The sequence below is a fragment of the Lepus europaeus genome, chromosome 10 (assembly GCF_033115175.1).
Source record: "Lepus europaeus isolate LE1 chromosome 10, mLepTim1.pri, whole genome shotgun sequence".
Classification (NCBI taxonomy): Eukaryota; Metazoa; Chordata; class Mammalia; order Lagomorpha; family Leporidae; genus Lepus; species Lepus europaeus.
The window spans coordinates 70,387,957-70,412,602 of NC_084836.1; the positions used below are offsets into that span (position 1 = coordinate 70,387,957).

The 24,646-nt window shown below is 60.1% G+C and overlaps 1 protein-coding gene across 1 annotated transcript; it reads left to right on the forward strand.

The window, feature by feature from the left end:
* The first annotated feature begins 444 nt into the window (after positions 1-444).
* On the forward strand, positions 445-23,948 carry FAIM2 (Fas apoptotic inhibitory molecule 2). The gene is made up of 12 exons (XM_062202220.1): positions 445-459; positions 2,532-2,727; positions 4,466-4,569; positions 4,994-5,058; positions 5,347-5,400; positions 10,148-10,198; positions 10,375-10,414; positions 10,883-10,920; positions 11,401-11,488; positions 11,747-11,842; positions 13,374-13,427; positions 23,799-23,948. The coding sequence occupies exons 1-12, from the start codon at positions 445-447 to the stop codon at positions 23,946-23,948; spliced, it is 951 nt and encodes a 316-aa protein (XP_062058204.1).
* The last annotated feature ends 698 nt before the right edge of the window (positions 23,949-24,646 follow it).

Here is a 24,646-nt window from a genome sequence, read left to right on the forward strand (position 1 = left end):
GAAAGGCAGAGCCTGGGCGCGAGACGCGGAGCGGGGAGGCCTCGATGCCAGCCAGCGGCATCAGCTGCTCCGATGTCACGGTCCCCGCCGCCCCCGCACCCTCCCCCGCGGACTCATCCACCGGGCTGCTCCGCAGCGCCGCGCGCCCCTGGCCGCCTAAGGGTGCAGGTGCGGCGGTGCGCGGAGGCGGGGCTGGGGGGTCGGGGGAGGCGCGCCCGCGCTGGTCCTGCTCCCGCATCGCCTAGCCGCAGCGGCTCCGCAGCATCCTTGGCCCGCCCCCGCGCCGCCCCTCCTCCCTGCGCCGATGGTACGCTCCGGTCCGCCTGGCCCGGCCGCAGTGGATGTTGCTAGAATCCACGCGCAGGAAGGAAGCGACGCAGGCAGGCTGCGCTGACCCCAGCGGCCACCCCTGCCTCAGGGACCCGTTCCCCGAGAGACGGCACCATGACCCAGGGCAAGGTACCGGAACCCCTACCTGCACATCCTCCGTCCCTTGGCTCCTGCCTCCCTGCCATCCGAGCGAGCACCCTTAAGCATCCTCCTTTTCGGTCAGGGCCAAAAGGTCCATTGCAAGACGTGGCTCTCCTCTCCTCGCGACCCCCACCCCTCCCAGGCACCTGCTTGCCAGGGTGAGCCCCGAGGGACAGCGCCCAAGGAGCATCTCTTGTGGGCCGACCCTCCAGCCCCAAACCCAGCCACTTTGCGTGGGTCTTTGCCCCCTCTACAAACACCCCCCACCACCTCTCTCCTCATTAGCTAACATCTGGATGTCTGCGTGCCATCCCGTGTGGCTGGGGTTACTATGGCAACCCTGCATCAGGATGCTCTGATTTTTGTTTTGGTTTCCATGAGGTGTGGGGCTGGTGGGGACCGGACACAACATCTCTTTTCCCTCAGTTTCAGCCCTGAGTGGCGGGGGAAGGGCTGGGCAGGGACTTGGCTGGCCTCCTAGGGTTATGTAATGTCAACAGCCTGTGGAATTACACAAAGGCGGGGCCTAGGGGCACAGGGGGGTCCTCCATCGGTGGTGGGGGGTACTGGGGATAGGACAGGGAGACCGAGGAAAGGCCCCCCTGCACCCCCCACTTCTTCTCTCCAAGAATAGCCTCGGAGCCAATGGCAGCCATCCCTGGTTCCTCAGATACCTCCCCCCACACCCTGTTTTTAAGCTCTTCAGGCCTCAAAGTGGTGTCACTGGGTGATGCCACCCCCGCCATTGGCCAGCCCTCATTTGGGAATGCCATCGGGGCAGGGGGTGGGCAGGGCCCAGGAGGCTCTGGGGGCTGTGTGGCAGGGCGGGTGCTGCAGTGGGAGTTCTGGGTGTCCCCTCTGGTCTTGGGGGCCAGTGACAGGGCTTGAGGAACGGGAGGGAAGCATTCTCACGGGCCTGGGCTCTGAGGACCCTCACCGAGGAGGCCTGGTGAGGATTGAGGGCTGTGAAAAGCAGGTGAATCCCCTCCACTGAGCCTCTTGTTCCACCCCGGCCCTCTTGCATTCTCCATTCAGGGGAGTGGGAGGGGGTGGAAAAGACTTCTCCAGGCGAGGGGTCCTGGGGACCGGATGGGTACTCAAAGCCTCCTGGCCCTTTCCTGTCCTTGGGCCACCCGCAGCGGGTTTCCCCGCTAAGGAGCCCACAGCCTTCCTTCTGGGGTAGGCTTTGCACTGAACGATTCCCCTTTGCCCAGGGCCTGGTGTCGCTGTGTTTTCCACACCCCACTCCCTTCACAGCAGCCTCTCCTCGTCTGGCTGCAGTGTTCCAGCCCTCACAGCTCGTATCCCCTCAGCACGGCTCAATGTGTATGTTGTAAGGCAGAGGGCAGAGTGGTGCGTAAGTGGACTTGGGAACACTTTGGCCCCTGGACCTCAGTTTCCCCATTTGTTGAGTGAAGGTAGGAGCTAAACTGCATGCCTTCTGAGGCCCCAGCCAGCGGGAAGTGTTCTGGCTGGGGGAGATGCTGAGGTCCCAACAGGATGAGGCCAGAACGGGGCCCTTCGTGGGGACCCCTTGCCCTTTCTGCACCCTGCAGCCACTTCTCTTCTCCTCGCTCCCCACCTTCTTTATTTCCCCTCTCACGCTCCTGTGCCATTACCAGCCCAGCCCAAGGAAGCCAGTCCCAGGGGCCACTGCCCGGGCCCTGCAGCTGGGCGGGCCACATGTGGCCCTATGACCTTGGTCAAGTCACTTCCTCTCTGATCCCGAGGCAGCATATAGCCCGCAAAATGGCAGAACACTCCATCAGTGACACTACTGAGGGGCTCCTCTGTGCCAGCCCTTTCCTGGGCCCGAGGGAGACCCGGTCCCTGCCCCAGGGACAGTGACCAGCAGTGGTGAGCTCTTCGGGGAAGCCCCTCCCTCCTCACTTCTGCTGGAGCAGAGTTCTTGGCTACCCAATAGGTAGGCTCGGTGCACACGCCTGCCTTCTGGGCATAGGTGAGAACCTGCCAGGAAGCCCCAGGCACCAAGGGGCTGGGGACGTGGAGGTGGAAGCCCCCTCTCCCTGGTGACCGCCTCTCCCCGCTCTGCTCCACAGCTCTCTGTGGCTAACAAGGCCCCCGGGACCGAAGGGCAGCAGCAGGCACAGGGGGAGAAGAAGGAGACTCCGACTGTGCCCTCGGCCCCGCCCTCCTACGAAGAGGCCACCTCCGGGGAGGGGCTGAAGGCAGGGTCCTTCCCCCCAACCTCCACGGCTGTGCCTCTCCACCCCAGCTGGGCCTACGTGGACCCGAGTAAGTCTTCCAGCTCCCGGAAGTTGGGACATCACGGGGAGTGGCGGACCCAGGTGGGAAAGCCGGGTAGGAGGAAGTTAGTTACCCAGAAAGAGATGCACTGTGTGTGTGTTGCACGAGGCTGTGTTATCAAAGGCTGAGGATTTCAGAGGACTGTTTGGAGGGCTCCGTGAGAAAGAAAAGGGGCAGTGTTCGCCATCAGATAAGTGACCAGGGGCGACACACCTGCAGCCGTTGGGGGTGTTTGGCTGGGTTGAGCCACTCACTTCAGGAGCCTCACCTGGCTGCCAGGAACACACAGTTCCCATAGGCTGTAGGGAAGCCCCTCAACACTGATCGACCCCGCCCCCACTGCCCGCAGAATTCTAGAAGGAATCCAAGGACAATGCCCCTGGACAGAGCCTCTGCTCACAGGGAGTGGCTGCCATGGGCCGACCCTCCCACTCCCCGTCCTCCGGGGCCAGAGCCCTGAAGACGCACCCCAATGTGACCTACTGGAAGGTTCATGAAGGTCTGGCTTGCGTGGAGCCCCCTTGCCCCGCCCCCAGCCAGCCCCAGGACATCATGCCTGCTCCCTCTCCCCCGCCTTGCTGGGTCCTGGCCGTTTGGATCTTGGCCGGGATGTATTTAGAACATAAAGGAACAAGGAGAGATGAGAGGCTGAGGGTGCCCAGCTCCCAGGCTGGGTTTGCAGTGGATCTACCTCTGTCCTCTGTCTTGCTTCCCATTTCTCGGTTCTGGAAGTGACTACCATGGGAGCCGTGGAGGCGGGAAGGCAGGCCAGTGCGTGACAAGACCAACACTTGGCTAAACATGCTCCAAGGCAGGGTCTGCCACCCTGGGCTCATCTGGGGAGACACATTGATCTGCAAGCCATGCCAGGGTCCCTGCCCTGACAAAGTTAGCTGCATGAGATGAATAAGTGGGATGACTATCACACAGTGATCCAGAGGCAGTGAGAGAGGCCTGGGCAGCACACCTAACCTGCCTGGCAGTCCAGGAAGGCTTCGTGGAGGAAGGGGTATCCATGCTGTATCCCCGCCCCAGGCTCTGCCAGGGAGATGAGGGCTTAGGACCAAAAGAAAAGAATGTGCAGAGGCCCAGAGGCAAAGAGAGCATGAGGCTGATGGGAAGAGTGGGAGGGAGGAATGTGCAGTGGAGTGGCAGTGGCCCCACTCACCAGGGCTGTGCAGGCTTTGTTAGGGAACTTGAACTTGAATGAGGGCAGTGGGGAGTCACTAAAGAGCTCACTGCAGGGAAGTAGAATGGCAGCTTTGAAAGACCAAGACGGGGGCTATGCTAGGTGACTAGCAGGGCGGGGAGGGAGTGGCAGTGGAGGGGATCTCAGGGACCCCATGTGAGGACTTGGGAGTGTCCACAACCTGGGGTGGGGGGGGGACTAGGGAGACAGTGGTGTCATTGCCACCAGGCACAGAGCCACAGGCTTCTGTTGTTAGCTGGTTTGGTGCCCAGGAGGTGGATAGCATCACTGCCATCAGAAGCCAGCCGGGCTCTGCCAGGGTGTAGGGCCAGGGAGGGAGATGACAGCTCATTCTAGGGAAAGCGAGCTGTGACAGGGGCGGGCAGGGGTGTGGTGCTGGGTGATGCGACTGGAGGAAGGACTTCAGCAGATGCAGAGAGCCCATGGTGTGGAATGGCGCCCCCTGGGCAGGGGGCAGCTGGCGGCATTAGCTCCATGCGCACGGGGACCCTCACGGCCCTTCCCCTGCCCACGCAGGCAGCAGCTCCAGCTATGACCGCGGTTTCTCCACTGGACACCATGAACTCTTCACCACCTTCAGCTGGGACGACCAGAAAGTCCGCCGCGTCTTTATCAGAAAGGTTAGCTGCCTCTACCCGACTCTCTAGGACTGGGGGCCTCCTTGGGGGAGCCCCGAAGAGCCCAGCCCTTGGCCATAGAAGTTTTCCTCCCCCTTCCTGGGGGATCCCAGCCATCAGCACCCATAGGGCAGGGCCATCTTAGGGTTCACCCCAGCTCCCCGCCACCCCTGCACGCGTCATCTCTTCTACCCCTTCTCCTGCGGGTCCGCTCTCGGCACTCTCCTTTCTCTGTGTCCCAGGCCCGTCCCAGTGACCCCAAGGAAGCAGGGTGGAGCACCCAGGCCATGAGCTTGGAGAGTTTGTTGAGTCCCCTGGGGAAGGCGGGCTCTCCTGGGGCCTGGCTGGGGGCCTGAGTCCACCCAGCCCCACCCAGCACCCCCACCCCCCAGCCCCAGGCTGAGTGTGACCCTCCTCCCTCCCCCAGGTCTACACCATCCTGCTGATCCAGCTGCTGGTGACTTTGGGCGTCGTGGCTCTCTTTACCTTCTGGTGAGTTGGCAACATGCATGGACGTGGGCCTGGGAGGGTCTCTCCCGGGATGTGGTTGGAGGCTCCTCCCCCATGCGGGGAGGAACCCAAGAGGGTGCCTGGGAGAGCTGTCCTCTGGTCGAGCATGGGCTGCACCTGGAGCCTTCTGGGCCATCGGCCACCCCAGGGCATCTGCCACACACCCAAGGGACCCACTGCTCCGTGCCCAGGGAGCCGTGCAGGGCAGCCACAGGGCAGGGGTACAAATGCAGACTTGGGGTCATCCTGACTCTCTCCACTTCTCCGCAGTGACCCTGTGAAGGATTATGTTCAAGCCAATCCGGGCTGGTACTGGGCGTCCTAGTGAGTACCCCCTGGCCCCCCCGGGGCCCCTTCCCAGAGACACCCAGGAGTGGGAGGAGGGAGCTGCCGTGTCTGTGCAGACAGATCCAAGCCCGAGGCTTCCCCATGGCCCTACTGCCTTCTGTAGGATCTTGCTGGGAGGAGGGGAGGGAGCTCAGATCTGTTGGGGCAGAGGAGAGATGGCGTGGGTGCTGCTTAGGATAGGGCTGGGAAGATGGAGACCTTCGACCTTAAGGGGGAGGGGGGCTGGAACACCTCGACCCACAATAATGATACTGTTGCTACTCTTATTAACGATGTTATTAGTGCTTGCGAAATCATTAATCATAATGGCTCCCACTCAGAGAGTGCCTAATAAGGGCTGGGTGTCCCTCTGTGCACTTGGTGTACAATGTTGCATCCGATCTTCAAATCTGCTTAGTGTGATGACCTTAGAAAACGAAGGCTCAGAGAGGTTGAGTCATTTGCCCAAGGTCACCCAGCTTTAGCCAGTGGTGGAGCTGGGACTCAAACCCAGGGTTCAGGCTGAGGCTTGTGCTCTTAATACCTCTGCTTGGCAGCTTCGCCTCAACCCTAGGGCCACTTGGCTCCTGTGCGGATCCCTTGGAGAAGGGCTTTGAAGTGTAGCTGCTTTCACCTTTCCATCCAGGTGACTCAGGCCACAGCAGCCTCCGGGGGGGCCAAAAGCAGAAATATACTGGTCTTGGTCTCCCTCCGCTCCCACTGTGAGCCCAGCCCTGTTCTGGGGCTGCTAGGGAAGATGGGGGTGACGCAAGGCAGCCGCAGAGAGGCGGGAAGAAGGGAGCCCTGTGCATATCCCAAGGTGCACCTGCAAGGAGGGGCGGGGACCACTGAGGCGCTGTATGGGAAGAGTGGCACAGGCACGCTGGGCTCCATGCAGGGGAGCCATGGGGCTGACCAAGGAGTTTGCCCCTCCCCCTCCCCAGCACACCTGTGCCCAGGTAGGGGTCTGGTGGGGCAGGGGGCTCAGCCCTCAGTGTTGGGCCTGGAGACTCATTCCAGCCCCATGAGGGGACAGCCTGGCGCCGCCAGGGCAAGGAGACTGCCAGGCAGAGTGTTTCCTGCGGCACAGGGCAGAGCACTGTCTGCAGACCAGGCCGGGCAGCCTGGGCCCGGGGGAACTGGGAGGCCCTGGATGGGAGAACTAATGAGGCCCCAGCGACCGCCACCCGGGCCAGCCCACATGGCGGGTTGGCATGGCTCCCGGCACGTCAGCAGTGCTGGCAGTGGGGGCCCCGAGGCCTGGACAGTGGAGTCCTGGGGCCCCTCCCCCAGGGCCTTCTGCTGCCAGTGGGCTGGGAGGGGGATGTTCTGAGCAGATTGGTGGGGGTGGGGGGGACAGCTCAGGTATAGGGAGGGGAGCACTGGGTGGGGGAGGAGCGCCTGGGAGCCTGCCCTTGGCATTTCCACATCCTAGCTCAGGCAGACAGGCAGAGGTGGACGGGAACCACATGTTCTTCACCGGGTGCCACAAAACCTCGAAGGTGTTGGGTTGCTCTCGGCACCATGATGTTTCCTCCAGGAAGCCTGCCTGGGTTCTGCCCTGCCTTTTCCCGAGTCCCATCTGGTGTCTGAGGGCTACAGGGTCCCGACTCCGCCAACACGCCCGAGGGCTGCTCCATCCTCTGCCTTTGAGAACAACCCAAATAGCACGAGGAATACAACACGACTCTTTCTACGAGTGGGCCCCACGTATAGACGTCTCACTTCATCCCAGCAGATGCTGTTGTTCGCCCCCATTCTGCAGATGAGAGCATCGAGGCTCAGAGAGCTGTTCTTGCTTCCTAAGCAGCACAGCCAGGCTGGAGAGGCAGGTGTTTCTGATGGCGAAACCCAGGCCCTGCTGCCCCCATAGAACGCAGGACTGCATCCTAAAACAGGCCAGGTTGGGGAGGTGCCGGATTTGGTCTCGACGCTCTGGGAGCAGACCGGCCCAGGCCCTGGGGCTCAGCGTCTGACGTGCGCGCCCGCCCTGCCGTGCTCTCGCTCTTCTGTGACTCATCCTCTGCCCCCTGGGATGCCAGCTCCCCCACCCCAGCCCCCAGGCGTCTCCCCCGTGGGTTCTCGCCTTATTGTCTGATTTCTCCCGCTGAGCCGCCCGTGTCTGTGCAGCGGGGCGTCTGGGAGAAAGGCAGGCAGAACAGAAGAGAGCAGAGGTGGGGCGGAGGGAGCTGTCCATCAGCCGGTGTCTAATTATAATAATGGCAACTCCCATCAGAGTCCTTGCCCTGTGTTCAGCCCTGCGCTGCTGGGACTGCGTTCTCTCCTCCATCCTCCCAGCAGCCTGTGAGTGCTCAGTGTTTCTGATCTGCAGAGGAGGAAGCGGGCCTGGGCTGTTAAGGAACTTGTACAGGGCTGCACACATGCAGGGGCAGAGCTGGGGCAGGTGGGCGGGCGGGCGTGCATCAGGCCTCACAGCTGCGTCATGATCCCGGGGGTGTTGGTCCCTCTGCCCGTCTTCCTTTCCCCTTGTCCAGGGGTTGAGGAGCTGTGGGCTCTTGCCCTCAGGAAGCTTCCGGTCTGGTCTGGAAGACAGGGCCCACACCCAGGACACACGCAGATGGGCTATTGCTGGCGCTGTTGTTAAGTGACAGAGGAATGACTCAAAGGTGGCCAAGAGAGGACAGGTGTGGCTGTTTCCCAACTGGGACAGGATGGAGAAAGGGTACCCTCACACCACCTGCCAGGGGGACCCTGTCACCCAGACAACAGTTCTGTGCTATTTGAGAACCAGGGAAGAACAGGAAAGAGTTAAGGCAGCGGGAGGGGGTCTCATCCCCCAATTCTATTGGCTTGCCGCAACCCCAGGTTTCTGGCTTCTTGGTTGTGTTTCTGTGTTTCACCCAGCAATATGTAAGGAGCACCCAGCAGGTGCCGAGCCCCCAGTCAACAATACAACAATACAACACGAGTATACGGCAGGCCGGCCCCCCATGCTGCACCTGTGGATGGAGGTGTGGCTTCACTTGGGCAATGCAGAAGTCTTCTTGGAAGAGGAAACCTCAGGTGTCCTGGCCAGCAGGAGCCAAGAGGGGCAAGCGCATTTCCAGGGTGCAGAGCAGGTTGTGATGAGAAGGGTGTGGAGGGGGCGGAATGTGATGAGAGACGGGTTGGAGAGGCTGGTGGGCGTGGATCGGATGGGGCACTGCCAGGTCTCTGGGGAGTCTCCACTGAGGAGTCACGTGACGGCATTCACCTGCAGCCTGGATTGTGGAAGGCAGGGGCACCAAAGGGGCTGCTACAGCTTTGTCTGGCCAGATGCTGAGAGGTTGCACAGCCTACAGGGGTGCTAGTGGGACAGGAGGGAAGACAGCAGGTTTGCGAACTGCCTGAGTAGGCGGATGCACAGATGCAGGCGATTAGCTGGGTGGGACCAGGTGAGAGCCAAGGATGATGCTGCCGTCTCTGCTTGGAGAGCAGAGCTCTGCCCGTGCAGCATCCTTTGCGGGAGCAGGAGCGGGCAACGATGGAGGGCTGAGTGCCCACCCCTTCCCGGATGGCAGTGGAACATTTGAGTCTGGGTTTGAGAAAGGGAAAACTGAGGAGAAACGGGGTGTGTGAGTCACGTGGACAGGTGCACCTGCCTCGGGAGAGCATGGCGGGAGCAGAGCCTGTGTTGAAGGAACTGCAGCAGGCTGAGAAGGAGTGGCCAGGAAGAGAGGATGCTGGGAAGTCAGGTAAGGTAAAGGCTGGCGCGTGTCAGTGGGACTCAGTAAGATCATCGCGATGTGGCAAAGCCAGCTGTCATTAACTGGGGTTGGGGCTGGGTTTGTTGGGTCGGGAGATGGAGAGAGGATGCCGGGAGTGGAGGTCCCTTTCCAGAGGCTGCAAGGGCGGATGAAGGCAGAGAAGATGTCGGATTGGAGCTCGAGTGGCAGGGGGTCCAGTGGAAAGGCTTACCTCTCAGACATTGCTTGGCAGTGGAGGGGGCGGGACCAGAGCTGGGAGGAGAGACAGCAGGAGGATGCACGGCTACGTGATGGCAGCCAGGGAGCCCCACCTCGTTGTCACTGTCACAGCTCCTTCTGGGACACAACAGGGGATGAGGCAGCTGGGAGGCTTGTGCGTGCGTGCCTGCGTGCGTGTGTGCGTGCAGAAGACAGCTTGGATACGGGAGGGAGCTCAGGGAGGAGATGGGGAGAGGACGACTGTGCCACGTTGAAGGTCCATTAGAGGCTGCGGACTGTGCCTCGGTGGTGGCACTAACCTCGGTAGGCATGGGCAAGCCCCCCGCTTGGGTCCCGAGTCCTCGTCTCCTGCCTGTTGGACTGGCCTGTGCCTCACTGCTCTCCAGAGGATGCTGGACCCACCATTGCCACCTCTGCATTGCCCCGAGCACCTGCCCATCCCCCACCACACATGGCCCCTGACCCAGGAACTCACTGAGTAAGTGCCAGGTGCAGGCTGGCGGGACGGAGGCCCTGCTCATGTTGAACTTGCAGTCTAATGCGGGGACAGGTCTGTGGCGGTCTAGGGACCCACAAGGTTGTCACAGGTCACAAGGGGGCTGTGAAGGGCAGAATGAGGCAGCGTGGGGAGCCAGGGCACGTGGGCTCAAAGCCAGCTATGGCAAGCAACATGCTCGCTGCGTGGCCCTGGTCCCCGGACAAGTCCCCTGACCTCACGCCACCTATGCTGTGAAGAACATACTTCCTAGAGAAGGGGTGCACATTCATGAACACCAGGCTGTGGCTGACCCACCGTTTCCCATTCCTTCTGTCCACAGCGCTGTGTTCTTTGTCACCTATCTGACCCTGGCTTGCTGCTCTGGACCCAGGTATAATAATGACTCTCGGGGATCAGCTTGTGGGAAAAGGGGTCTCCCCTCCCTCTCATATGGGGGGGAGGTAGACAGACAGATGAGGGGCACAGGGAGATGTGGCTGAAGCAGGAGACCTCAAGGAGCGGGAAGGGGCTGGGCACAAACCCCTCTGAGCCTGGGTTTGCTTGCAGGAGGCACTTTCCATGGAACCTGATTCTTCTGACCGTGTTCGTAAGTGATCTGGGGCCAGGTGCTGCCTGGGGATGGAGGAGGAGGGAGAAGCCTGGGTCGGGGGTCGGGGATGGGGCCATTTTAGCCCTCTTCTTCCATGGAGCCCTCTGCTGTCTCTTCCCCTCACCCCCACCCCTTTTCCTTGTGGCAGTCCAAGGAGCTGCTCTTCCCCTCACCCCCACCCCTTTTCCTTGTGGCTTTGGTCTGAGAGGTTTGTTATGGGGGCACCCGGAACTCTGGGCTATATAGAAGCATGGGGACCCTCGCAGGGCGGGAAGGATGAGGCTGCCAGGAACAAAACAGCAGGTGCACTGGCCTCTGGGATGCCCCTGTGCCAGCTGAGTCCCGATTGTAGACACGGGCAGGAGCATGCATGGGGCAGAGGCCCAGGCTGACCTGGAGGGTGCTCAGGGCCCCCAAAGTCTGAGTGTTGCCACGAGTATTCCTTCACCCTGCTTCTCCTTCTAGACCCTGTCCATGGCCTACCTCACTGGGATGCTGTCCAGGTAAAGTGAACAGAGCAGGGCCACCCTGATGAGGGCATTTGGAGCAGGTGGAATTCCTCCCCTCTGTCACTCCGTGGACCAGTGGCCCCAAGGGCCCATCCAGGCTTGTTGGGTGGGGGTGGGGAATGGTGGGGAGCAAGGGGGAGTCCTCTCAAGCAGCAGCTGAAAAGACCCCAGACTCATGACCCTGCAGGCCCGCCTCCCCAAAAAGCCACTTGCCAGCACCCACAGAGACCTCTTCCCCCTTCCCGCACCCACCTGTCCCAGATTCTTCCAACATGACCCCGGGTCTAAGTATGGTTCAGTAGGAAAGTTGGGGAAGCTGAGGCAGGAGGGATCAGGGGAGGGGGTGGGGCTGGGTCAGAGGTCACACAGTCAGGTCCTGGCAGAGGGACCTGTGAGGAGTGGGGGAGCACAGAGACCCCCTCCACCCTATGCGCATGCGCCAGAGGCTGACCCCATGCATCCTGACACCTGCAGCTACTACAACACCACATCTGTGCTGCTGTGCCTGGGAATCACAGCCCTCGTCTGCCTCTCGGTCACCATCTTCAGCTTCCAGACCAAGGTCAGGTTCAGGGGGCCCAGTTTCAGGTGGAGCGGAGGGTAGACAGTGGGCTGGGATCCAGGGTTGAGGAGGAGGGGAGAGGGGAGATGCGCTGGGTCAGGGGAGGCCTCCTGGGGGAAAGGGGAGAAGCAGCAGGTATAACGGGGTGAATGCCCCAGTGGCTGCTGGGGGGGAACCCCAGGAAGGCGGAGTGGCCCATGTAGGTGCAGCCGGGTGGGTGCGCACGCACAGGCTCTGACAGCTGTGCTGTCTCCACAGTTTGACTTCACCTCCTGCCAGGGCGTGATCTTCGTGCTGCTCATGACCCTTCTGTTCAGTGGACTCATCCTAGCCATCCTCCTGCCCTTCCAATACGTGAGTCTGCGGGCCCTGTCTCTCCTGTGCCCTCCAGGGCTGGCCCGGAGCCCAAGCCCCACAGCCTGCCACCCTGTCCAGGCCCCTGGCACCTGCCCCGGGCCCTGTGGCAGTGTAAGCAAACAAGGAGGCTTTTCTTGGCAGGCCTGGACACCTGCCCAGCTCCAGGAGCCACATCCGGCTTTACCTCCCCCCCCCCCCCCCACCTCCTGGCACCCCTGTCTTCCCCATAGGGTAAGGTGAGACCCTGTGGACGCCCAGAGCACTTAAACCCCAGGGCAGGGGAAGAAGGACTGGGGCTCCACGGGGCTGCAGAGGAAGTCCAAAGAGACTGAATCTGCCAGGCAGGTGGGGAGTGGGATTGTGGGACTGGAGCAGAGGCCCCCCACCCCCGAGCACCCACAAGCTGGCAGCCACATTTCTGCTTTTCTAGAGCTGTCTGCCCAGAACTGTGTAGGTGCTGAGGCTCCGGCACATGGGGCAGGAGGCAGCTTGGGAACATCCCAGGAGAGCCTTGAGGCCTGAACCCTGGGAACCGGGGAGATGAACCTGTTGGCGCCCCGTTGGGGGCTCAGTGCTTGTACCATCCCCTCGGCCATGCTGTCTGGTCCTGCTTCTGCCTGGGCTGGGAGCCGAACTGCTGCCCTCAGCCTTCACCTCCCCTCCTGCCCAGCCCCAGCCTGGGGCATTTGGCTCCCGGTCCAGGATCGGTTCTGGCATTTCTTTGGCTCTTCCCAAGATCCTGTTGACGAAAGGAGGAACCGGAGTTGGCCCGGGGGCCCTCTGTGTATCCAGGATGGGGAGGGGGTTGCGGGAAGGGGCACCCTGGCAACTTCAAAGAGCCCTTTATTGCAGAGGCCAGGCTGATAGGATGGCTTTGTTTCCAGGGATCTTCCGGGGGAGGGCCTCACAGAGGGCGCAGGCCAGGGTGACTCCTCTTGGGGGAGGGGGCTGGCTCACAGCTGAGTGACCTTGAGACCTGGGCAGGGCGAGCCTGCGGGGAGCAGAGGTTAGGGATCCCTGTAGCTGCCTCTGTACACAAGCCCATCTTGCAAAGCTGCCCCCCCCCATCCTTGTGTTCATGTCTCGGGCCGTTTCCACGTAGGCCCCTCGCCTCCAAGGCAGAGCCAGGGAGCTCCCAGCCAGAGAGACAGACAGACCCACACTCTGATCTGGGGGTGAGTGCTCCCTGGGAGGCAGCAGCAACCTGCAGCCAGACCTGGGAGGGAGGATGAGCCTCCCTCCTCCTCCTCCACCCCTTCCTCCTCCTCCTCCAGCCTGAGCCTGGGCTGGGGGTGGGGGGTGTATGTGGGGAGAGGGCCAGGTCTTTAGAAGCCACCCCGTGGGGGGCTCCTTCTATGATCCACCTACGATCCCTGGACCCATCGACCCCTCTCTGTCCTGGGGCACTTAAGGAGAACTGGGGTTGGTCTACGCATGCCCTCCAGACTCTGGGCAGAGTCCTCCTCGTGGCCACTTGGTCTGCTGCCCCTCCTGGCTGTCCCTAACCTCATTTTGCATCTGCCCGCAGGTGCCCTGGCTCCATGCAATCTACGCAGTGCTGGGAGCGGGCGTGTTTACGTTGGTGAGTTTGGGCCCCCACGTGGCATTTTCAGCCTTTCCCCCATGTCCCCAAGTCCCTCCCCTACCCCCGTCTTCCTCCCTGAACCCATTGGGTGCACCTGTGGGCCGGGCTGTGCTCAGGGGGTTCTGAGCTGGGGGGCAGGGAGGATCCCAGCAGGATCCAGGCTGTGGGCAGAGGTATTAGGGAGGCCTTCTCTCTGCTGCCGCTGGAGCTGGGAAAGTAGGGTATCCTGGCTCTGGGGGCCGAGTGAGTAGCTATCGTCCTGGGTATAGGCTTCCTGGAAAGCTGGGAAGTCACCAGGTTCTGTGTGGCCTGGTAAGGCTGGGCTTGCTGTCTGCTGGGGCGTGGTGGGGGCTGGGACTGGTTAGGGGAACAATAGCACGGATACTGGCAAAACACCTGCTTCCCGCTAGCCTCACCGGCCGTCTGTGAGACCGATTTTACTGCTATTTGACTAAGATACAGAAACCGAGATCTCAAGGTCATATAGCATTCTGGCCAAGAGCAGCCGCCAGCAAATGGCCAGGAGACAAGAGGTGGCCAGGCACCGACACTAGTGCTCAGGTGGGCAGGCTTACGCTGGTCATTGTGCCTAGGAAGGCACCAACGTTCAGCCCAACCCAGTGGCCAGAGTTCCTGCCTCAGCCACGGGTTCAGAGGCTCATGGGTGACTGATAGGGGTCGTGACTATGAGCAGAGGTGTGGGAACAGCTGGACCTCAAGCCAGTGAGGTGGGCTCATTCTCAAAGCCTTAACTGAGCACCTACTATGTGTGAGGTGCTGGGCGTGGCCCTCGGGCCCCCGAGGGGGAACATTGGGGATGAATACAGGGCGCGAGAGACTGTAAAGAGATCTCATGAAGCTCCAAGCCGTCCTCTTATAGGTGAGAACTCCGGATTGCACAGCAGTTAAGGGATGAGTCCCAGGTTTCCTGGCAAGGTCATGGCCAATCAGTAAGAGCAGTCTTGGCCAGGTCCAGGGTGCCTGGGGCTCTCCCAGTCTCAGCATGGAAAGTCCCACTTCCTGGGGAGTCCTGGGCCACCCCTACGTACAGTTTTCCTGGCTCCCAGACCTATGCTGTTCCCTCCAGGCAACACCTTGGAAAGAGTCTTGTTTCCGAGGGCGGGGTCAGAAGTCGGGTCAGGAGGGCGGAATGAAGAAGGCCCCACGGCGGGCAGCAAGCTGGACATGGGCATGTGTGGGCCTCCGAGGGCCACCTCTGCCAGGGACACACGAGTCAGGCCAGGGCACGTGGGCTGATGCAGGCAGAGGACAGGGAACGTCAGCCAGGGTACCTGGCTTCTCACACAGCCAATGTGAGAGGCAGGTATACACACACAAGCAGGGCTGGGCGAACGTTAATCCCCTAAACCTGCTTATTAATCTTCTGCCTTTTTAAGATAATAAAAATAATCCCCACCGTCTGTTCCACTGGTTACATTTTGCAAAAACACTTTCACACCTGTGACCTCATTGCTTCTCCAGCTCAGTCCAGGGAGGGAGGCGGCGACAGCGCGCTGCTCTTAGGGAGACGGCGTTCCACCTCTGGAGCCTTAGCAAGTCATGGCCAGAGAGCGGGCAGACAGGGAACCAGGACCCGGCACCCCTGGGGTCCCCATCAAAGAAGACAGCTCCTGTGGGCCGGGGCGGGGGCCTCTGCAGCAGCTTGCCCTTGGGGGTCCCACGTAGTTCCTATGGGCACACAAATGCTCCCACTGTGAGAAACTCCTGCAAAACCCTGGACCCCTGGAGCTCTGACCTTACCCCATGCTCCCCACGGAGCAAAAGTCCCCCCCCCATCGGATGTGCGCTCACTAGTCTACCCCCGTCTCCTCCCACCCATGCGTAACCCTCACAGAAGAATTCTCATCCAGTTTGCCAGCCCTCAGCTTGCCTTGCCCCTTGGCACCCAGGCCACGCCCCTCCACATTTCTCTTCCGCCTTCCTCACTACACTGCCTGCTGTCATCCCCCCTTCTACCCTCAGACCTTCGAATGCCATGTTTGATGCCGTGTTTGATTCTAAAATGCGCATAGCTGGCCCATGCGTGACTCTCTTGGATTCCAGGTAGTCGGCGTCCCGCTTAGAAGTCTGCCAGGCACAGCACAAAACCAACCTCCTGCTCTCTCCCTGGGTGCCTGCTTCTCCCATTGCATTCCCCTCTCCCTGTCACCTTGGCAACACTCTCACAACGTCTCCCCTTCCCCCACACCCCTGGGATCCTCCCTGCCGCCCAGAATCTGAGCTGCTTCCTAGATTCTCCCAGATCCAGGTCACCATTGCCTCCTGCAGGCTGCCCCTGCTGGCCCCCACAGCCTGCAGCTGCTCTGAGTGAGGTCAGGACTTTGCTCTGCCTCGTGTCCCTTTTCTGATCTCTTCCCACCCACTCCGCCGCCGCCGCCATGCTGGCCTCCTTGCTGCCCCTGGGAAGCTCACTCCCTGGGAGCTGCTCTTGGCTTGTGCTTTCTGGTCAGTCCTGTGTGCCTGAGCACTGAGGCACGGCTCTCTGCTTCATCTCTCCCCGTAGCGCTTCTTGTCCTTGCCACGCAATCTTGTCTCCCTCGTCCAGCAGAACCTAAGAGCCTGGAGAGTGGAGGTTTTTGTCTGACTTGGTCATTGCTGCGGCCCTGGTGCCTGGCACGCAGAAATGTGCTTCCGCAGGCTTGTAGGGAATGGACGGATGCTTGGGGAGTGTGGTCCCGGGGGCAGGGCCAGGCCGCCGACGTCCTGTCGGAGCTGCGGTTGCCCAGTGGAATTGGGCGCTGGCTGTCAGTGTCTTGTGAGTCTCAAGGGAGGAGGAGGAGGAGCCGGTGCCCAGTTACCCATCAGTGTCTCAGTAGGAGGACACCAACATGCTGGGGGCCTTTATTTATGTATTTGAAAGGCAATTATATATATATAGAGAGAGAGAGAGAGAGAAGTCTTCAATCCACTGGTTCACTCCCCAAGTGGCCACAATGGCCAGGACTGGGCCAGGCTGAAGCCAGGGGCCAGGATCTCCATCAGGGTCTCCCATGCGGGTGGCAGGGGCCCAAGCACTCGGGTCATCTCCTGTTGCTTTCCCAGACACATTAGCAGGGAGCTGGATTAGAAGTGGAGCAGTTGGGACTCAAACCAGAGCCTGTATGGGATACCAGGGCATCGCAGGCCACCTTGCTCTGACCAGCTTCCCAGAATTACCTCTGTCCTGTGGAGCTTGGGGTCTCCCAGTTGCGGCCCACAGTCCCTGGCCTCTCCGTTGTCGGCCCCTCTGTGATCCCCCACCCTGATCTGGGGGGGTCCTCCGCATGGCCCAGGCGAGAAGAGCAGGTGCACTCAGGGCTCCCCCAGTGCTGCCTCACTGGGGGCCTGCACACGAAGGGTGGGGGAGAGACGGGTGACAGGGCTCCCAGCCCCCTGGTGGGACCCTGTGAGAGTCCAGTGATTGTCTCCCCCCTGAGGGGCCCTGCTGTCTTGGAGGGCAGGGAGCAGGTGGGGGCCGAGGTCTCCCAGGCCTCACCCACACAGCCCTGGGGCGGTCTCAGGCAGCCTTGGGGTTTTGGTCTCCTCCCTCCCTACCCCATACTCGCCACTAGATACCAGGATCCAAATACAGGCGGAAGTGAGTGAGTCAGCTGAATGGGCTTGGGTGACCCTGTCTCCTCTCCCCTCCAGGGTCCTCTCCTTGGGTGCTTTCCTGTAGACACTCATGGGCTGGGCTGGGTTGAGGGGCCGGGCCAGGACAGGAGAGTGGTGTGGCCCCGGGCCTGGCCACTGGCTTCTAGCTGGGCTGAGCCTCCAGGGCCCATGCGATGCTGGGCAGGTTGCTGCATCCCAGAGTTGGTCCTTCCTTGGTCCTCCTTTGGGGAAGCTGATGCCTCCAAAACACCAAATTGGAAAGCCAGTCCCAGAGACCTAGAGAAGAAAGCAGGTGTAAGATTTTAGAAATCAGGCAGCGGGTCCCATGGGAACAGCACTCTCCCTTCCCTGTCCTGTTTGGCCAGCTTGAGGATGCTGGGAGCCACTGCTGGTCATAGGAAGATTACTGAGAGGCACGAGTGGCCGGGCCAGAGGCTGGGAGACTGCTCAGGGGGCCCCCACAGGGTCCCGGGGTCTGGACGGGGTGGCAGGGAGAAGGCGGTGGTCAGGGCTGGATGCCGCTGGGCCTGATGGCATTTGGATAAGTAGAGCTGGGGCAGGAAGATGCTTTAAAAGGCCGCTCAGCCTCCAGTGCCAGGTGCTGCTGACCCCTGGCTGTGGACACACACAGCCACCTGTCACGGCTGGCAGGGACCTCCCCGAGGAGCGAGTGCTGAGGCCTGGAGAGAGCACGGTTAGACCCAGACACATACACGCAGACGTGCACACAGGCACACATCACACCGCACCAAAGCCCGGCTTTCCGAACGCTCGTTCAGCGGTCTTTCCGTTCCGTCTCCCTGCCCACTTCACAGATGGGAAAGTAGAGGCCCAAAGACGTGCTCCAGTGGAAGCCCAGAGAGGCCGCCTCAGCCCCCGTCACTTGTAAGACCACAACTGCCTAGGCCAGCCCCACAGCATCTGAGGGAATTGAAGAAAAATACTCCAGTGCCCCTCCACTACACCCCTCACCCCGCCCGATATATGCCCCGCCTTCCTCTGTTAGGAAAACCCTGGGGAAGGCAGCGCGGATGCACACACCCCAGGCCAGGGTGTGATTTTACCCTGGACTCAGCTAAACTTCACTGCCTCTGGCTGCAAGCTTTAGCGCCCCTGCCCCTACGTCACCGTCTACATTTGCAACGAAAGCAGAAGCCCCTGCCTTCTTCCCTTTCCGGAGCCTTCTCTGCCTCCGCCCCTGGTGCTCCGCCGCTCCCCCTGTGTGCTGCTCCCCCGTGTGCCGCTCCCCCTGTGTGCCACTCCCCCTGTGGAAGTTGAGTGGGTTCCTGTGGGTGCTCGGGGGCTCGGTGGTCTCGCTGGTGATGGCTCCTGGGCGGAGTCTCCTTCCTGGCCACGCCTCGCCTTGGGCTCACCTTGCGCTTGCTAAAGCCCTGCTCCCGCTTGATTCCCTGTCCCCCACCAAGAAGCTGCCCAGCCTGGGGGCGGGGACTGCAGAGGGGGCTGACCAAGAGGGGGCGGCCAGGGCAGGCACCACTGTGCTCTCAGCCAGGACAGAAGCAGCCCCCCCACTACCACCGTGTGTGGAGAGGGAGGAAGCCCTCAGGCCGCCCCAGGGCACCCCCATCAAACTACCACCTTGCTCATCCCCTCAGCACACTGTGACCTTGGCCTAGCTATTTGACCTCTCTGTACCTCAACCGTCTCATCTTGCAAACGGGGCCACTAACACTTGAAGGCTGTCGCGGTGGGGTGGCCGGATAAGAGAATGCGTGAAGGTGCAGCCCAGCACCTGGCACACGGGGCTTCTGCTTGCGTTGCAAATGTAGGTGGTGACGTAGCAGACACCAAAGCTTACAGCCAGGGGACCTGCGGCCGAAGCCCTTCTCTGCAGCATCCCAGTTATGTCCCAAGTAAGATCCCGATAGAAACACTCGATTGATTTATGGGGGTGTAACTTACTATATCAAGATGTATTAATATGTGGAACAGCAATTTTAATGGCAGCACATTGGTTATTCTTGAAAATGAGACTGGGGGAGGATGTGGAATTCCTGCCAGTGATGGGCTGTAGCTCTGCAGTTTTGGAAGCTCCTGGCTTCAGCCCTGGTCCAGCCCTTGCTGGTGGAGAGAGAGAACTGGAGGATGGGAAGGGATCTCTCTCAATCCTGGGAAGCACCGCACGCTGAGCATAGCCTCTGGGGTGCAGCGGAAGCTGAGCCCCGGGCATCTCATCTCAGTAACTCCGGGAAGGGGTTCATTCTTCTTTCACAGGGATCTCTGTAGCAGGTGCGTGAACGGATCGATTGTGTCATAGCTGTGTTTCCGTGTCGTCTTGTGTACAAGGGGCGTTGTGATCGCTCCCACCTTGGGGTGGTTGTGACTTTCAAGTGCTCCGACAGCACGTGGCATATCCATGACCAGCAACGCTCACCTGTGGGTAGCAAAGAATTGCATTAGGTCAGAGTCGGGATTGAAACCCAGGTCTGTGGGACTCCCCTACCTGGGTTCTTTTTTTTTTTTTTTTTTTTTCCCCTAAGGATATTACCAACACTTTTGTTAGAATATTGATTGATTGATTTGAAGGGGGGCAGGGTTAGAGAAAGACCTTCTACCCATTGGTGTACTCCCCAAATGGCCACAACAGCCAGGGCAGGGCCAAGCTCAAGCCAGGAGCTTGGAGCTTCATCTGGGTCTCCCACCTGGGTGGCAGGGGCTCAGGCACCCAGACCATCTTCTGCTGCTTTCCCAGGCATGTTAGCAGGTAGCTGGGTCAGAAGTGGAGCAGCCAGGACTCAAAACTGCTTTTTCTGTGGGATGATGGCACTGCAGGCAGTGGCTTAATCTACTGCACCATGACGCCGGCCCCTAGCCGGTATTCTTGAGTGTGTAGCACTCACACCATCCCTCAAACCACACACATGGGCTCTTCCACACGCCTGTACACACTGCTCTCCTTTCAGCCTGGCATGGGCCTCCAGGGCAGATTTTGTCCATCCATGGTCCACCTGTACCATTTGAATGTTTAGTACCCAGTCCAATGACACAGAGTAGCTTCTGTTGGCATCAGGATGACCTGGAGCCCAGACTCCTACTGCCCTCGCCCATGCCTCCCCCTGTCCTGCAGCCCAGCCTCAGCGAAGCATCACACAGCCCAAGCTCACTCACCCCATGGCTCAGAGAGCGTCCCCCACAAGAAGTCTGTGTTGCTTGTGGCCATGAGCTCTTCTTCCCTTCTCCCCTCCTCTGTCCTCCACATGGACACAAGTAGGTGCATGCAGAGACACATGCGTGTGCACTTGTGCAGCGGCACATGGTGGGCAGGGAGTGGGATTAGGTGTCAGGAGGCTCAGCCTGCCCTCCCGGCTCACGCTGCTGCCGCTGCACCTGTCAGAAGCTGAGCATGAGCTTTGGATGAACAGGGTCATTTAAACCCTTCTGGGTTTTTTGTTGTAGTTGTTTTTGTTTTTTAATTTCTAAAGACATAGTATAGGCGTACATTTGTTCGTATCTTTCCTTTTTTTTCCAAGATTTATTTATTTATTTGAAAGTCAGAGTTACACAGGGAAAGGAGAGGCAGAGAGAGAGAGAGGGAGAGAGAAAGAGAGAGGTCTTCCATCCACTGGTTCACTCCCCAGTTGGCCACAGTGGCTGGAGCTGTGCCAATCCAAAGCCAGGAGCCAGGAGCTTCCTCCAGGTCTCCCACTCAGGTGGCCATGAGCTCTGCTTCCCTGGCCACAGCAGGGAGCTGGATCGAAAGTGGGGCAGCCAGGACTCAAACCGGTGCCCACATGGGATGCTGACACTGCAGGCAGTGGCTTTACCTGCTATGCCACAGCGCCAGCCCCGATCTTTCTTTTTTTTTTAATCATAAATGTTACACAGATAAAGCAAACGTGGCTTTGACGGTGTCCCTTGCTGCCTTCCCCAGCAATAGCCACTGGCCAGCTGTCTCTCCTTGCAGAATCTTTCTCTATGCGAGTGGGCATTTGCTACCTAGGCCCCTAGGACCTGTGCAGTCCCATGGGAGTGTAGGATGTGGCTTGTTCTGCCACTTTTCCTTTGCAATTGAATGCACCAGGGAAGTCCCTGTTGTCTGGTACCCCTGGACACAGAGTTCTGGTTATTTCTAGCATTTCACCGCCAAGGAGCACCTCAGCATTGGACAGGCCGGGTGGGGTGTGCACCCGGCACACACACATGGGATTTCTTTCGGCCGGACTGGCTGCACCGGCTCCTCTCTATGCTGCAGACCCTTTCTCTTGGTATTTAGTGCCTTTCTCTTGGTAGCTCCGGGCTGGCCTAGCCTTTCCATAGTCAGCCCCACCTCTAGGGCCACACAGGGCCCGGCTGAGAGTGTAGCTGCAGGGTGAACCTGCCCCTCCGTGCTGGGCCCCTCCCTCCCTGCACACCCACCCTGCCCCACCCATCAGCACCTCAGTCACCATCCCCACCCCCGATTTCTTGTGCCATGTGTGAAATAGTAGTGACCCAAGGCCAAGGGCAGGAGCAGGAATCACTGAGATTTGTCTTCAGGAGAGAGCCAGCTGGCCATTCTAGGAGGCCTCTTGGGTGGACACTCCTTAGATGGGCTCCCCTCCCCCAGACCTGGTCAAGTCCAAGCCTGCTAGGTGGAGAGATTCCATGTCATTAGTTCACCCAGGGGTGACCAGGCTCTGGGAGATCAACCAGGCAAGCTACTGACTGATAAGTCAGACCAGCCATTTATTAACTGACGCCAGCGACTCTGACCACTGAGCAGGCTGTAGCATTTCAGAGGGTTCCTCTTCTCGCTCCTTGCGAATCCTTGGGAATCCAAGTCAGATTCAGAAGGAACAGGGTGGAATGGAGTGCGGTGAGGCTACAGAATCAGAGGAGCAGGTGCCTGGGTTTGAGTCCTGCCTCCATCCCCCAGTGGTGGAGTCAGCCCCTCAGCCTCAGTTGTGCTCATCTACAAAATGGGACAGTAGTAACACCCTCACCGTGTATGCACTTGTGCACCTGACCCGGGCTGTGCCCAGCTCCTCTGTCACTTGCGTGTGGAAGCTCCGTGTTACTCAGGCCCCTGAAACTCATTCATCCTACAACAAAGCTTGTATCTCTGCATACCCCTGCAGGCGCCTCCATCCTGATGGTGGCTCCCCATTTTCCTACTGTTAAGGCCACACCGCCTTCCCCGGGGGGACCCGCCTGCCTCCCTGCAGAGACACAGGAGACATCTGAGTCTTGGTCGCAAGGCTCTTGTCCTGGCGAAGCTGACGGTAAAACCCACATCCACCGCCACCTCTGGATCCTGGGACTCAGGTTGGGTGCAGGCGAGGGGGCCTGGGCACGCACCCAGCAGCAGTAGGGCAAAGTGCAAGCTTCGAGGGCAACGCCACGGTCCCCGTTGTCCTCTCTCCCTTCCCCCCATCGCCCCTGCTACAGTAAGCCCCGCCCTCTTCACACGGTGGCCCGCAGGTCCCCAGGGCTCCTATAGGTCTCATCTTTGAGCTGCAGGTGCAATGTCACCTGTCTGCCCCCTCCACAGCCCTCATGACAGCATCAGGCCAGCTTCTGGGCACTTGCCAGTGGCCCTGCCACCCCCCGCCAATCTGAGGGCTTCCCGGAAGCCAGGCTTGGCTTTAGGGCCCCTTGTGGTCTCTCCAGCCCTCTGAGAGTCCCCCCACATCCCCACAGCCGGTGCCGCAATACAGGTTTGTAGTATAATGAACAAGTTTCAGGGGCTTGGGGAACACAGAGCTTTCTACACGAAGTGACGGAAGCACTGGGCACAGCCCAGTTCACAAGAATGTGAGTCAATTTCAAGGATTCTGATCCCGTGTGGACCAGTGGTTTCATAACCTTGGAGCCGCTGGCCTCCTCCCCCCAGGGAAACAGGCTGTGTACCTGTCATGTCATACGCTGTCTCCGGAGGGTTCTGCTCCCTGGGCTGGTACCCAAGGAGGGGTAAAAAAAAAACTATGTAAGGGGCAGGGAGGAGGAGGAGGCAGTGTCACCGGTGTCACCGTGGACAGTGGGATGGCTGGGTGGGGGCTGCAGGGGTGGGGACAGAGAGGAGCTGTTCCCAGCCCATCAGGCCAAGCAAGCCCCCACCCCACATCCAGGAGAGCAGCGGGGTAGAATGACAGCCGGGATAATCAGGTTCAAATCCTGGCTTTGCCACTTCCCAGCTGTGGAACCTTGGGCAAACACGTTATGTCAGTTTCCCCTGGAATAATACACTCCCTGATGGATTGAGATGTTAAGAAAACTGAGAAGGCTAAACATGTCCCCAGAGCACATCACAGGCACTCGATCCCTGCTCACTGCTCCCTGAAACATTTGTTTAGCCTCTGAGAGCAGGGTCCTGAGGGCACAGCATGAAGACTTGGAAGAAGGTCCCCTCCTCCAGGAAGCCTTCCCTAACTCCCCACGCCCACTCATGGGTCCGATTCCAAGGGTCAGGTTCCGGCACCCGGGGGGAGCTTTGTATTTTCCTGGATTGTACTCTTGGTCTTCCCTGAGCTCTTCGACAGCAGAGATCCTGTGTCTCTGCTGTGTCTTTCCCCCTGACACGTAGTAGGTGCCCAGTAAGCAGGTGTTGACTAGGAACAGAGATGGGAGGTGTCAGGAAGGTTCCAGATTCCAGGCTGTCGCAGGGGATGTGGGGAGCGGGGCACTGAGCAGCCAAGCAGCAGGTGAAGGGATTAAAAGGGTGGGAGGGGGTGTGACCTGGGTGGGGTGGCTGGGCTGTGGCAGGCAGTGTCACTCTAACCAGGCTCTGACTTGTCTCTCTCTCTTCCCTCTCTGCAGTTCCTGGCATTTGACACCCAGTTGCTGATGGGTAACCGTCGCCACTCGCTGAGCCCCGAGGAGTATATTTTTGGAGCCCTTAACATCTACCTGGATATCATCTACATCTTCACCTTCTTCCTGCAGCTTTTTGGCACCAACCGGGATTGAGGAGCCCCGCCCCCGCCCCCACCCCTGCCTCCGCCTCAGAACGCCCCCTCCCCTTGCTCCCCCAAGACCAGACATAAAACTAGCTGCCCGCCAGCCCACGCGTGGCTCATGCGCCCCGCCCGGCCCCTAAGATGTCGCATGCGCATTTACCATCAGGGCCCCATGGAGAACCTTTCCAATGACATCTTCCAGATTGGGACAGTCACACTCGAAGGCCCCTCTGAGTTTGGGGATCCAAGGGACAGGTGAGAAGGACCTGGCAGGATTTCCCAGGACGCCTGGAGCTGCCACCGTGTCGGCACTGTCACTTTGGAAGGAAGCGGGGGTGCTCACAGGTGGGAGATGAAGTGGAGGGCCTCCCACCAGCAGCTTGCTCTAGGGGCTTGGGCCCAGGGGCCCAGGGCTGCAGGGGAGAGGCAGGAAGCCGGTGCCTCTGCTGCTTGCCTTGGTTTCCCCTCCTGGGTGTGACGGAGCTCTGTTGGGGCAGGAGGTTGGACATGGTTGGGGGAAGGGGGCTTCTCCTGAAAAAGGCCCGTCCTGGGCCCCCTGGAGAGCAGGGAGTGACCCTCTACAGTACCTGACCATCTCTGCAGTACGTGAGTGGCTCTGCAGTACGTGACCCTCGGCTGTGTCCACAGGGGAGGTGTTGGGGGTGTGGAGCCAAGTCCTACACCTCCCCTCTGCCTCCCTTCTCTGGA

Bases quoted from the DNA above. Each gene is read 5' to 3' on its own strand.
- FAIM2 (XM_062202220.1), top strand. The intron at 4,570-4,993 runs GTTAGCTGCCTC...TCCCTCCCCCAG, and splicing joins GCCGCGTCTTTATCAGAAAG to GTCTACACCATCCTGCTGAT. The intron at 5,401-10,147 runs GTGAGTACCCCC...TTCTGTCCACAG, and splicing joins GGCTGGTACTGGGCGTCCTA to CGCTGTGTTCTTTGTCACCT.